General features: G+C 45.6%; 1 protein-coding gene across 1 annotated transcript; it reads right to left on the reverse strand.

Moving 5' to 3' along the window:
* Window positions 1-614: 614 nt before the first annotated feature.
* klhl14 (kelch-like family member 14) lies at window positions 615-11,245 on the reverse strand. Its single transcript, XM_084707491.1, has 8 exons — window positions 9,839-11,245; window positions 7,664-7,785; window positions 4,103-4,192; window positions 3,926-4,004; window positions 3,526-3,716; window positions 3,092-3,250; window positions 2,501-2,658; window positions 615-2,278 (listed from the first exon to the last, which is right to left on the reverse strand). Exons 1-8 carry the CDS (start codon window positions 10,756-10,758, stop codon window positions 2,138-2,140), a joined length of 1,860 nt encoding a protein of 619 aa, XP_084563617.1. The 5' UTR covers window positions 10,759-11,245; the 3' UTR covers window positions 615-2,137.
* Between the last annotated feature and the right edge of the window lie 1,546 nt (window positions 11,246-12,791).

Consider the following 12,791-nt stretch of genomic DNA (forward strand, 5'->3'; position numbering starts at 1 on the left):
TTGTCCAGTCTTTCTCTATCACGCTCATAAAGGATTTTATAACCGACAAGGTTTTTAAAGCCTTCAAGCTGAAGAACAATGCAATTGATTTTGCCCCAGATATTTGGGAAGACCTTCAGTACTTGCCTCTAGAGGAAAAGGCAAGCTAGATTTGCCAGGATTCTGGTAATAGTTTTCTTCTAATACCTTATCACAGGGGCGTAGCATGTCAGCCCCCCCCCCCCCCCCAGATTTCTGATTGCTTACAATACAAAATTGAGGAATTAATGATAGATATATGTTGTGGCCCCCCCATTTTAAGATGGGACCCCAAAAATAAAATCCTGCTGTATCGGCACATTACAACTCTTTCTTGCTATTCTTTTTCTCTATATATACAATATATATGTACTGCACACACAAAACTCACTGAAATCTACTAGGGTTGGGAAAAAAATTCATTCGATTCGATTCAGTTTTCTGGCAATTTAAATCAATTAACTTTTGTATTTATTATTAAAAATCGGGAATCGATTTTTAATCGAATCCTGACCCCAAGAATCGATTAGAATCGTGATGTCCCTAAAAATTCTCACCCCTAAAATCTACTCATTTCATATTTCAGTTGGAAGAGTTGCCTAAGGATCAACACCAAATGCAGAATTGGCTGGAGGATGAGTTCAAGCTTTATATTAAACTGACAGACAGTGTATATGAATACTTAATTCAATTCCAATTCCTTTTCCTATGTTTCTATTTTTTGTACTTCTATCACTTTTTCACATTCAAAAGCAAATCATGTATTTCCTGCAAGATTAGTTTTGGTTATGATTATTAGGATGAACACTGTATGAAAGCACCTGGGAAATGAATACATCAAGTCAGAAAGCAGGCATTACAATCATTCATTTAAAAAGTAGTGTTGACTCAAATTGTGACTCTGAAGACTGAAACGTCCTCTCACATGTTTATGCCTTGGTGAAGTCTGTCAGTCAGTCTGTGAATAACATTTTATTTCTGTTAAGAAACGCCAAAGAACAAAAACTGTTTTAATCATCAAGTGTTTTATTTTCATATTCTAAAATGCAAAGGACATAACAGGATTTGAGAATAAATCCCAGATTAAGTGCACAAAATATTCCACTGCAAGCGATTATGTACAAGGATGAAAAAAAATGACACACCGTAAATAATTGAACAGCTGTCAGTGTGGACCTTGAAAATAACTGAATTGAGTTTCCACTCTTTTTGTCTTCCTAATCTTTTTATTTTATTTTTTCACCTATACGAGATAACACAAACGTTCAGTTTTGTAAACCATTTTTTGCAACTATTCAGAGGTTCACAATTAGTGCATTAAGGACCACAGAGCCCTTTGTTTTCCTTTGTGGGAGAATCTATTCAGAAATACTCCCGTTGTCTCTGGAAAAACCTAACAATAACATGTGAAAAAATCTCAACCCATGACTCATTTGACGTTTCACCCCAGTCTTCTACTTGTGTTTACCAATTACAAGCGATGGAATAGAAATGTGATTGTACCATCCATAATTCAAAATAAACAGAATCCATGTTTAACAAAGTTGTCTCACTTGCAGCTTAAAAAATGATTCACTTCAAGCAAAGGACATTTGAGTAACGTTCCATTTTTCTGTTACAAAAAAAAACATGATTTTGGTTTGGAGAAAAAAACTAGCATATTAAACAGTTCTGTTTGTGGTTGCTCACATTATTTCCAGTGTTGATTGTGTCAGCAACACCGCGTTCTGTTTGATTGAGTGATGCCTCTACTAGTTACAAGATACAGATGGATATAAAAGCTAGGATAATTCAGTTTGACACTATGCGTGCTATATCAAGAGAAGCCAAAACACTTACTACCAATCCAACAAAACTGACATGAAAGTGACCATTTTCAGAATTTCAACACACATGGGTTTAAATACATGGATACGTGATTACATTTCCAACCTTCAGTAGGCAATAACGAAAGTGCTCTTGTCAAACCTGTAAAAAAATAATTTATACACACCCCGTCATCTGATTGGACGATCAAAATTGGTTGACGACTGTCTGTTTAACGATGGTCCTTTGTCCCCATCGCACCTCCCCGCTCCCCTGTCCCCCCTGTCCCCCTCCACCTCTGCCCAGAGAGCTGCTATTTGTTGAAGGGCAGACAGGCAGGTAGTATGACTGTGGAGCAGGCCGGTCCTGCCAGGGGCTCGGCCACCTCCCCTTCCAGCTCCATCCACGTTCCCTTCTCTGGACTGTAACAGATGGTGGACGACTTGTAGGCTCCCTGCAAGCACAGCACAACTTGTCAGTTTCTCCGCCCTGATTGCGGAGCACCGCGCGCTCAACCTGCTCCAGCTGTTTTCAAAAGCTCCCGCGGGCCACCTGACAAGCAGACTGGACCAACACCGGACGTCACGCACGACATGACTAGACTGAAAACACTTGAACAGCAACAAAAAGGGTTGGATGCGACACTGCGTTGGGAAGGCTGTGGGTAGAACCTCACCATGCTCCAGCTGTAGCCGCCCACCAGGTAGATGCTGTCATCCAGCACGGCGCAGCCAGGGCCGCTGCGGCCCTCCAGGATGGGCGTCTGCAGGATGTTCCACTGGTCTCCTTTGGGGTCGTAGCACTCCACTAACATCACATCCAGATGGGAGAACCCTGGAGGAGGGACGGAGGGAGACATTGAGGAGAGGGAAAGAGGGAGATGGAGAGAGAGAGAGAGAGAGAGAGAGAGAGAGAGAGAGAGAGAGAGAGAGAGGGATGGATGTATGGAGAGAAAGCGAGGGAGGGATGGAGAGAGGGGGACAGAGAAGAGGGAAAGAGAGGGGAAGATGGAGAGAGGGGGACAGAAGAGAGGGAAAGAGAGGGAGAGAGGGGGACAGAGGAGAGGGAAAGAGAGGGAGAGAGGGGGACAGAGGAGAGGGAAAGAGAGGGAGAAGTGGGATAGGGGGGGGGGCGAGAGGGGGAGAGGAGGAGGAAAGATGGCACGCGGGTGAGGATTCAGCCCTAGATCCCACCACGTGACAGAGGTCACTGACGCCAATGACGTCCCCAGCGAACCCCCCTGAAACAAGCGCCGTCCCCACCGCACCTTTCAGATGGTTGCCGCCGATGGCGTAGAGGCGGTCGCTCATGCCAGCCAGGGTGTGGATGGCCCTCTTCGTGTTCATGTCCTGTTTCCTGGCCCACACGTCCATGATGGGGTCGTAGCAGTAGAGCCAGGAAACGTACTCTCCATTGTGCACCCCTCCTGCAGAGACAGCAGCGGCCGCCAAGCGGCGTCAGCACGCTATCGACAGCCCTCTCACACCCCGCAGGGAGGACGTATGCTGCGTCACCCACGGACACGTGAGCCGCGCACTCCCGTGTTTACACCAGACAAGCGGACCCCCCCCCCTCGCCAACGACCCTGAATGAAGGAGTTTGGAGTTTCCACCTTTTTCCCACGCCGATTTCCGCATTCCACATTGGAACGCGTGTCGACGCCGACCCACGCTAGACCAGGTAAGAGAGGAGAGCTCTCACCTGAGATGTAGATTTTCCCATTGTGCACCGCTCCAGCGTGGGCTGCCAGAGGCTGGGGCAGAGATGACACATAGTTCCACTCGTTAGTCTCCAGGTTAAAGGACTCCACGCTGGAGAGATAGCCCGTCTCGTTCCTGCCGCCAATCACATACAGGTGTTTATCCAGGCGGCAGGCGAAGAAACTGGCTCTCCTGGGGAAGAGGTGTCAGCCAGACAACGTCATTAAAACCATCATGACACATTCATTGAACAGTTATAAACAGCTGAGGCGCGTGGGTGGGTGTGTATTTGCTGGGCGGGGGGGGGGGGGGGGGGGGTTGCGCATTGTGTATGTGTGTGTCTGCGAGCTGTGTAGGTGTACAGTATGTGTATCTGTCCGTTCATGGGCTCATGCGCTCACCTCTCCTGCATAGGAGGAAGTTGTATCCAACTATTGAATCTGGGATCGTAGCGGCTGACAAAATTCGTGCTGTGTTTGCCTACCAAACAAGAGATCAATTAGGATCCACTCATCGGGGAGACACTCAAACATATCTCGCTGTTCACAGTGTCCCAGTGAAGTTCATTCTTCTTGTACCGTTTGGGTTCCACTGGTCCTCCCCACCGAGCAGAAGCAGGAAGTTCTCCACCTCAACCACACAGTGATGGGCACTGTTGTAAGGCATTACTAGACGAGCGGAGACACAACAAAGGGCAAAGTCGTGAGAATCAACAGTAAAACAAGAGACTAACAAGCAACCCTGAACTAAACTAAAATCCGTCAGGACTTTCAACCAACACGTTTCGATTAAATCCAAACAAAACCAAAACATACTAACGCTTGACTCCAAGTCAAAATAAAGCTCACAGGTAGAAAACAGAACATTAGAACAGTGCACAAGGCAGGTGGTAGTATCCCTAACAGTGCACTAGGCAGGTGGTAGTATCCCTAACAGTGCACTAGCCAGGTGGTAGTATCCCTAACAGTGCACTAGCCAGGTGGTAGTATCCCTAACAGTGCACTAGCCAGGTGGTAGTATCCCTAACAGTGCACTAGCCAGGTGGTAGTATCCCTAACAGTGCACTAGGCAGGTGGTAGTATCCCTAACAGTGCACTAGGCAGGTGGTAGTATCCCTAACAGTGCACTAGCCAGGTGGTAGTATCCCTAACAGTGCACTAGCCAGGTGGTAGTATCCCTAACAGTGTGTACTGTATATTTGGGAGGTTCTGTCTCATCTTCCCCTGCTAAAGTGACCCCACTGAGTTGGAGAGAAATGGTGTTAGGTGACAGTCATAATGAACACGATCGTGTTCACTCAATAAATCTCGGGCCCGGCGCCTTTTGAGCGTAAATCAGTGGAATGGTAAAGCCCACCTGTCTGTCTCCATCAGTCATTCCACCTGTCACCTCCCCACCGGCTGATGGATCACAGTTGCCGTAGAATTAGACAGCCTTGAATCTCACTCCTTTCCGATTGGCCTCTCCCTACTGTCTCACTCTGGCTGGGAGACATTGACTCCACCCTCTCCCTGTGGAGGAGACTCTAGGCACAGCTCTATCTCAGAGCGGCGGAGAAGGGAGGGGGCGGGGGGATTCCACTTCCTGCCTTCACTGCGCTTCAAAGGCTACAGACGTGTGATTTCCTGTTGATTTCCTTACATGTGCGTTTTTTTTTTGTTGCATTATGGTTCCGTCAGTGTTATGGGGATTTGGATGAGCAGTTCTTGTTTTCTGGCGGTTGTCTCCTGGTTCCAGGATATAGTGACAACATCTGACATTCCAACACAAAAAAATAATAATAATATATATAAAAATAAATATATATATATATATATCACTGTGTAACACCTTCTCAGAGCACCAAGGATCCAAATCAAAGAAGACATCTTTAGGACCTCCACTGTCCAAGCCATTGGCTTTCAGCCAAAAACCTGTTCTGTCACAGGCTTACAGTTATAAGGGGCACCAACTAGTCGTTGTGATGCTCTGGCATTTGCATTTCACTGAGTTTATACCTTAACTCAAACCTCCAGCAAGCCAGAAGCCTGCAGTGCTGTGTAAGCAACAATGGGTGGCTAAGCCGGCTCTTCGAGATGGACAGTAACACGCCGGCTCACTAGAGGGAGTCAGACACCTCTGCAAAGCAGCACCGTTCGGTTCAGCCGGACCCCTCCACGGCAGGTAGGGCTTCAGCCGGACCTCTGCACAGCTCATTCTCACTGCCCCACCAGATGCTACTTCCCATCGCTCCAACCGCGTCTCAAAGCATTCGTTTCCTATTCTTTAGGCAGTAGGGTTAAGATAGCTTTTTCGACAAGTGAACGCGGGATGTTGCTTTCGTAGCGGGCACCTGAGGAGGGCAGCCTGCCAGCGGTGTGACCCAGCTCGTGTCACTGTACTCCCCCTCCTGCACGCCTGTGTAGGCACACTAGATGGCAAGCGTTCCATTCGAAGCGACCAGAAGCAGGAGAGATCTGACACCCAGAGAGGGATCAGGGTTCTTCCTAAATTGTGTTGATGAATGTCTTAATCAAACTCTGTCCCTCTCAGGCTTCGGCTCATTGAAAAGTTATGATTGAATGTTAATAATCTTCTATTCCACATCCATTGTGTGGAAGCTACATCAGTCTGCCAGTGATGTGTTAAGGGGATGATTTGGCAGTTTTGTCCTTCCACACGGCCACGGGCCATTTGAGAGTTAACTTTTTCGTTTTGAATGATGGAAATCCCTATTGACCTTTTGCTTTCTACAATTTCGCTCTAGGAGTGTAATGATTTTATTGAAAAATGCGTGTGTCAAACACCACCATGCCCTTTGGTCAATGTATGCAATGTCTGTTTAGGAACAACAGATTAAACATGCCAGATAAACATCCGAGTAGGGCTCATACTGACGCCATTAATAGACAGACAGCAAATGGATACGGTTGTCATTTTTTAGATCATTTGCACTATTAAAAGAGTCGTCATAGTGACATGCCATCATGAGTCGCAATACAGGAAATATCAGCAAGGCAGACACCAAGTGGGAACGATGAGAGTGTGAGTTCAAGGTGACAGCAGGTAAACCAGGGTCTCTAATGTGTATGAATGAAGCATTAGTGAGGTATAGCCCACACCAAAGCACAGGACAACAACTCAATAGGAGGCCAGATGATGATGCAGAGGACAAATGGGGTTTCCCATTATCACCGGGTCGACCTTTGGAGTGTGGCAGCCACATGGTGCTGCTCTGTAAAGGTCAGCGTAGACAGGTCGGACAGAGAGGAGAGGATCATACTGTATTCCTGGAGGTAACGTTACCCTTTGTCATTGCACACTTAGAGGATTGTAAGATTTATTCGGGGGTTTCTATTTTTTGGACCGTTTTGAGATTCACAGCCTGAATTGTGGTACAATGTTACCTTCGCATTAAAACAACTGCAATGAATTTGCACCTTAAATACCTTTTTTTTGTCTAAACTCTAAAGCAAATATAATGTGCAGCAAACGTGAAGCAAAACATTTTTTTCAAAGCCATGTACATCTATATTCCTCTCGTCTAGCTTTCTTTCTCAAGAACAAAAGGTAGCGTCTACCCAGTGCCCTACCTCAGTACTAAACATTAGAGCGTCCTTTGACAAGCTGTTGGACAGTGACATGTCATTTCGCTTTGTTTCGTCTACACTTCAGTAGATCGTCAGAGTCAAGCGGATCTTGCCATGCATCTTTGCCAGGAGATTTCAGCGAAAAACATGGGAACCCAGGCATAAAGCCCCACAGTGGTGTAAAGTCACGCTCTGATTCAAAACTTATATTAAAAGTGATAGTGATACATCATTACCTCAAGGATTTAAGGAACTCTTTCTCTCATTTTTACCTGCAAATGAACCTGTGCTAGAGGAATCGCCCCAGGATCCGTTCCCCGTATACTTGGTTATTGTGCTGTCATTAACTGGGATGTAACTGTCAGGCCTCGGGTAATAAATTGTTTGTTCCATTGCTGCTCATTCTGTACAGCAGCATGTTCAAATGTATTTCTTTATTCATTCATTCATTCATTCATTTATTCACAAAAGGCAACTATGCATGTTCATACTCCCTAACACGTTCAGTCCTTCATTCGTTCATGACCATCAAGGGTCTTCAGGTAGAAGGAGGGCTGGTGAGCCACTTACTCGTGAGGATCTTCCATGTTTTTTTCTCGTCGTCGTAGTACTGGACCAGATTACTGGGCAGCCGATCGGGTCCAGGGGGCAGGCCCCCGACCAGCAGGAGCAGCCTCTTACTGGAACGGATCCTGTTATGAAAGAGCCAAACACAACAGGGGGTAAGACAGATCAACCCAGAGAGTCTGGTTTGAAGAAAGTAACACAGAACCAGGGCAGAATGAGACCCTTATAATCCCTCATATGAAAGATTAATGGTGGTGTGGCAGTTATTTGCTGGTATTTGTATAGTGCATATTCTGTGAATGTGGCAAGCAGTTTGCACATTTGTCATTTCGACAACAAAAACACGTTGTGTTAATGACCAAAACGTTTTGGTTCTGAGTGCGATAAATCGAATGGAGATTTGATTTGATCAATCAAATGAACATTTTGTGATCCCTATAGAACAATGCCATTATGTATGTACATAATAACCACTCACGTCAAAATGTTCAGTCACCTTTTGCATGGTTATTACAGTGAGCACGTATCATTTTGCATGCTTATTACACCCCTAAGACATCTAATCAATTAGCTGTGAAGTCATTAGGCCTGTTCTACAGGCTGCTACGCTGACAGGGAAATAAACCCCTGCAACTAACCTATAACACGTCTCCATTCCATTGGTAGAGATGCCTCATGTGACAGTTTGAAGCCAATGCCTAACATATCCTGAATGTGTTGGTTTGCAAAGCATGGCGTCACAGCCAGACACCCTGACAAACGTAAGTAGCTATTTCTAATAAAGTTCAGTCAAATTAAATATTTTTCAGGTCGTACAAAGTTGGTTCTTTTTTCATTTATACCAGTGCTTTTTTCTTCTATTTCATGCTTGACTAAATAGCCAACCTCTCTGTGTATTGTCTCAGCTACACTGGCCCGCTGTTAAGTGTTTGGGGGTTATTCATATGCAAATGAACCCTGGACATAGATAATGGTGATTAATTGAGAGGAGGGAATCAGTGGCATGTCATGTGATACTATTTATGAACATTCTTCATTCCTTGTTCATTTGAACCCATCTGTACATCTCACTGAGAGTTAGCATGGCGCTACATGTAGCTCTCCTCTGTGTCAGAGCACCCACGTCAGATTACCACAGGATGCCCAACCACTGTGACCCATGAAATATTGGGAGAAACAGTGAAATTAATCATGCCATAAATTGCTCCTTCAAATGTAACTCTGGCACTGGATTTGGATTTGGGTCGTTTCCGCATCTCTACGAGATATTCATGCTGTCGTGCCAGGGTAACAAAAACACTTCCCAAGGGCTCATCCAAGTTTCTGAGGTCATTTAAACAGAACAACAAGTCTGTTTCCACCTGAAACAGTGGTGCCAAGCACTACCAATCGATCATGTCCCAGACCACGGCTGTCCTATCCCTGTCTCTGGGAATGCTAGTCATGACAAGCACACAGCAGGCCGTGCAGTTAGCCCTGTGGTTGACGAGCTGCAGCAGACTCGGAACCGACAACCTGAGTAGTAAGGATAAACGTGTACTGTCACGTAGCGCAGGTCACAGCTGTTTAAAAAGAGGTGTTGTTTATCATCCAATATAGGATACTGGTGTAGAGAACAACTGTGAAGCTAAGTGAGCCAAATGACTGGATTTTTTGACTGAGCCAAATGACCATGAACATCGAACCGCCCAATAATATTTGCTGTAACGTTGTGGTGGTTTATGGGTGTTATGACTGTGGCCGTTGTACACATCCCGGCAGTTTTGTAACGACATTGGAATTGAGTTGAGCTTTTCGGGCACTACACGGGTGGAGTGTACAATCTGATGTATGGAAGTCGAGGCTTTTAACACAGGCGTTAAGGCATTAAGTGTGTACAGTCTACATGTGTACATTAAACATGTTTTACTTCATACAGTCAAGAGATAACAACGACAGACAGCTGAAACTTGGCGACTATCAATATAGGCCTACTGATAACCCGGCAAACACTAACAACACAGCCTGATCTCTCTCTCTGTTTTCTCACCATACAGCCTGACCTCCCTCTGTATTCTAACTGAGCCTGAACTTAATCCAACGTGTCATCCTCCACCAACATTCTGTGTGCGTGTCTATTTGGGTCTGTGCATGTGAGTTTGTTCTAGTAAGTGTGTGTGTGCGAGAGAGACCCCTCACCTGCTAGCGATGGTCTGCCTGCAGTGCTGTCTGAAGGGCATCAGGTGATAGTTCATGGCATCCAGGAGCAGCTTCTGGCACACAGGGTCACTCCTCATGAAGTCCACTGACTGCACCCTCTCCACCAGCTCTGGGGCCGGGATGAGGGCGAAGCGCAGCCTCTTCATCAGGTCCGGGGCGTAGTGCATGCGCGCGTCCCTGTCGTGCTCCAGCCACAGCACCGACATCTGGAAGAGAGCCAGCTCCGACTCCACGGGGGGCGGCAGAGCGTCCAGCATGGCGCACATCTCCTCAAAGTTCAGCAGCAGCACGTCCTCCACCAGGTACTTGTTGGCCAGCTTCTTGGTCTCATCCAGGCCGTGGAGGGCCGCGATCTTGCAGATCTGCTTGTAGTTCTGCACCGAGATCTGGTCGTTGAGGAACTGGACGCTGAGCTTGGTGATCTGCGGGATGTTGAGAATCTTGCTGACCGAGAGAACTTCTTCCACTGTGTCCAGGGACAGAGTCACGTTGGCAGTGTACAGGTACTCCAGCACTAACCTTAGTCCAATGGAGGAGCAGCCCTGGAGAACCAGGTTGTTTATGGGCCGAGTGCTGGCTATGAGCTTGTCATCGGGAGAGGAAGATGGGGTCCCACTGCTCCCCTGGTCTTTGCTCCCCTCGCTGTTGAGCGAATGCGTGGAGAAGAGAGACCTGAAGTACTGGGAGCAGGACGCCAGCACTGCTTTGTGGCAGTGGAACTGCTGTCCCTGGGCAGTCAGAGTCACATCACAGAATAGCTGTTTCCTCCATAAAAGATTGAGCCCGTGCAGCAGGGTGTCACTGTGTGTTGGGTCAAAGGTGGATGTTCTATCCCCCGATCTGGACATGACTTCCTGCCTATGAACGCCACCTAGGCAACAAACAAACCATGCAGCCATTTACCTCAAGCCATTTCTCTTTTGAACAACATGAGATTATATCATTATTCAGCTGCAGTCAGAAGGGATTTATCTCCAAGAACTTCACGTTATACCACGCTTAAACGTTGAATAGATATTCATCCGATTAAACCGGTAAACAAACATGACGACGTCGGGCTATTCACCATTGAAAAAGGTTCGGAAGGTATAACCTATAATTTTAAACTTCGTTCTCTGTCCATAAAACAATGAAAAACTAAACCGTAATAACAATGTGTCACTCTTATTCATTCTTTCTATTGAAGATCTTAATGGACGCTGCGGTTTGAAGCGTGTTGTCAAAACAAACTGCGATAGGATGCTGCAGCGCTTTCCCTTCGATAACGCTACCGAAGTTGTAGGATTAGGGAACGGTGCAAGGATAATATGCAGTATTCAGGCAACACTTATCGTTCTCCTCTTATCTTGCTACACCCCCACAACGAGGACATTACACATTCCACAAATTTACGCACGGAGCGATACAAAAGCAATTAGTTTGTCTCTCACAGCCGTCATCACTGTCGGAGTGCGTTTTCCTTTTAACCTGAGTTAGGCAGACGTGAGTATCGAAAATTATTCATTAAATGCAGATATCCAACCAATATAAATGAAATACGAACACATCTCGATACTTCTAAGCCGTAAAATGATTCTACTTAATCAATTATGTTTGTAGACTTGATACAAACGTCCTGTACCTTGTTTCGTTGTCGCCACATTCTGTAAAGCGCCTGTCACAACTAAATGATGTGAGCAGCTTGCCTGAGAACAAGCCAAACTTACCTGACTTCAGAGCTTCACAAAAAAAATAAAGTAAGCTTCAGGTTCCAAATATTTTCACTTGACTTTCCTTTGTTCTCCTTTGTAAAGAAATATCCTTTCCTTTAAAGTCTATGGTCGGTGCCTCAGAATAATCATTGATTCCAACTCATAAAGTCACTATTTCTGGTTATTTGTTGACGTTGATCATTTGTTCTTCTGAATTAACAAGAAGTGTGTGAGTGTGTGAGAGGGAGCTGTGCTTTCTGCAAGAGAAGAAGAAGAAGAAATATACGTGTGACAAATTATGCTACCAAGAAACAACACATCATTATCCTTGGGCCTGGGGCTCAGTGAGTCGTAACGAGAGTAATAGGAAATCCACGGTTGGGGAGAGAAACGGTCGTGCATGGCCGGTGGAGAGAGACCATGCAGGGGTATGGATGCTGGAGAGACTCGCAAAATTATGGCTCAAGGCTATTGTAAAAACTGTCGAGCGTAAATGACTGCGATTTCAAACATCTATGGAAGAAAGAAAAGAAAAAGGGGGAGAAAAACCTAGTCTTTCCCTCGCTGTTATAGAGAGAACCGTCAAGTTTTAGTGCGCATTGCTAATTAGTCAATTTCTCTCTGCCTTCACAGCCCGACGACTCTGCTGCTGAGCTGAAACTGCTAATTTCTGGGACCAGCCTTTTTTTGGCTGTGAACTGGATGGATGAATGGCTTGTCTCGCACAAATGACAAAAAGCCCCTGCCTTAATCTCCATCGCCAAAATAACCCCTCATCTTATTCTGCGCCTGCAAGTCCTTCAAAAGAAGGTGCTCTTTTCAAACTTTAGTCCTACAGTATGCATTGCATTGGGACTTATGTAATATGCATATTCAATATGCATAAGATTTTCTTATATTTGATCAGGTATGATTGTTGACTGGGAACTATGGATACTATCCACATTGCAGTAACACAGTGCACAGTGACTTTAAGTAGGTAATATAGGCCTCATGTTCAAGTGTACATTTCATTTCAACATTAAACCAATAATAGATAATATAACAAAAAAGTCCACTTTACAGATGATTGTTACATGCCCTAAGGCCTAGCTGCGAGCCAGACATAAACAAAGGTCTCAAGTCAAATACTTGATTGATTATGCCTGAATATGCAAGGTACTGAGATCATGAGAGCAAACTGCAGGTTTATACACGTGTGGGCTCATGTTGGTTAATATGCCACAGTGGTGCAGTGAGTC

This window comes from Hypomesus nipponensis, chromosome 10 (genome assembly GCF_054491055.1).
Source record: "Hypomesus nipponensis isolate SF chromosome 10, ASM5449105v1, whole genome shotgun sequence".
In the NCBI taxonomy this organism is placed as follows: Eukaryota; Metazoa; Chordata; class Actinopteri; order Osmeriformes; family Osmeridae; genus Hypomesus; species Hypomesus nipponensis.

Coding starts and splice junctions, on each gene's coding strand:
- klhl14 (XM_084707491.1), bottom strand. CDS start 10,758: ATGGCTGCATGGTTTGTTTGTTGCCTAGGTGGCGTTCATAGGCAGGAA. Junction 7,786..9,838: donor AGGCAGACCATCGCTAGCAG/GTGAGGGGTCTC, acceptor CTTTCATAACAG/GATCCGTTCCAGTAAGAGGC. Junction 3,251..3,525: donor TGGGAAAATCTACATCTCAG/GTGAGAGCTCTC, acceptor CTGTCTCTGCAG/GAGGGGTGCACAATGGAGAG.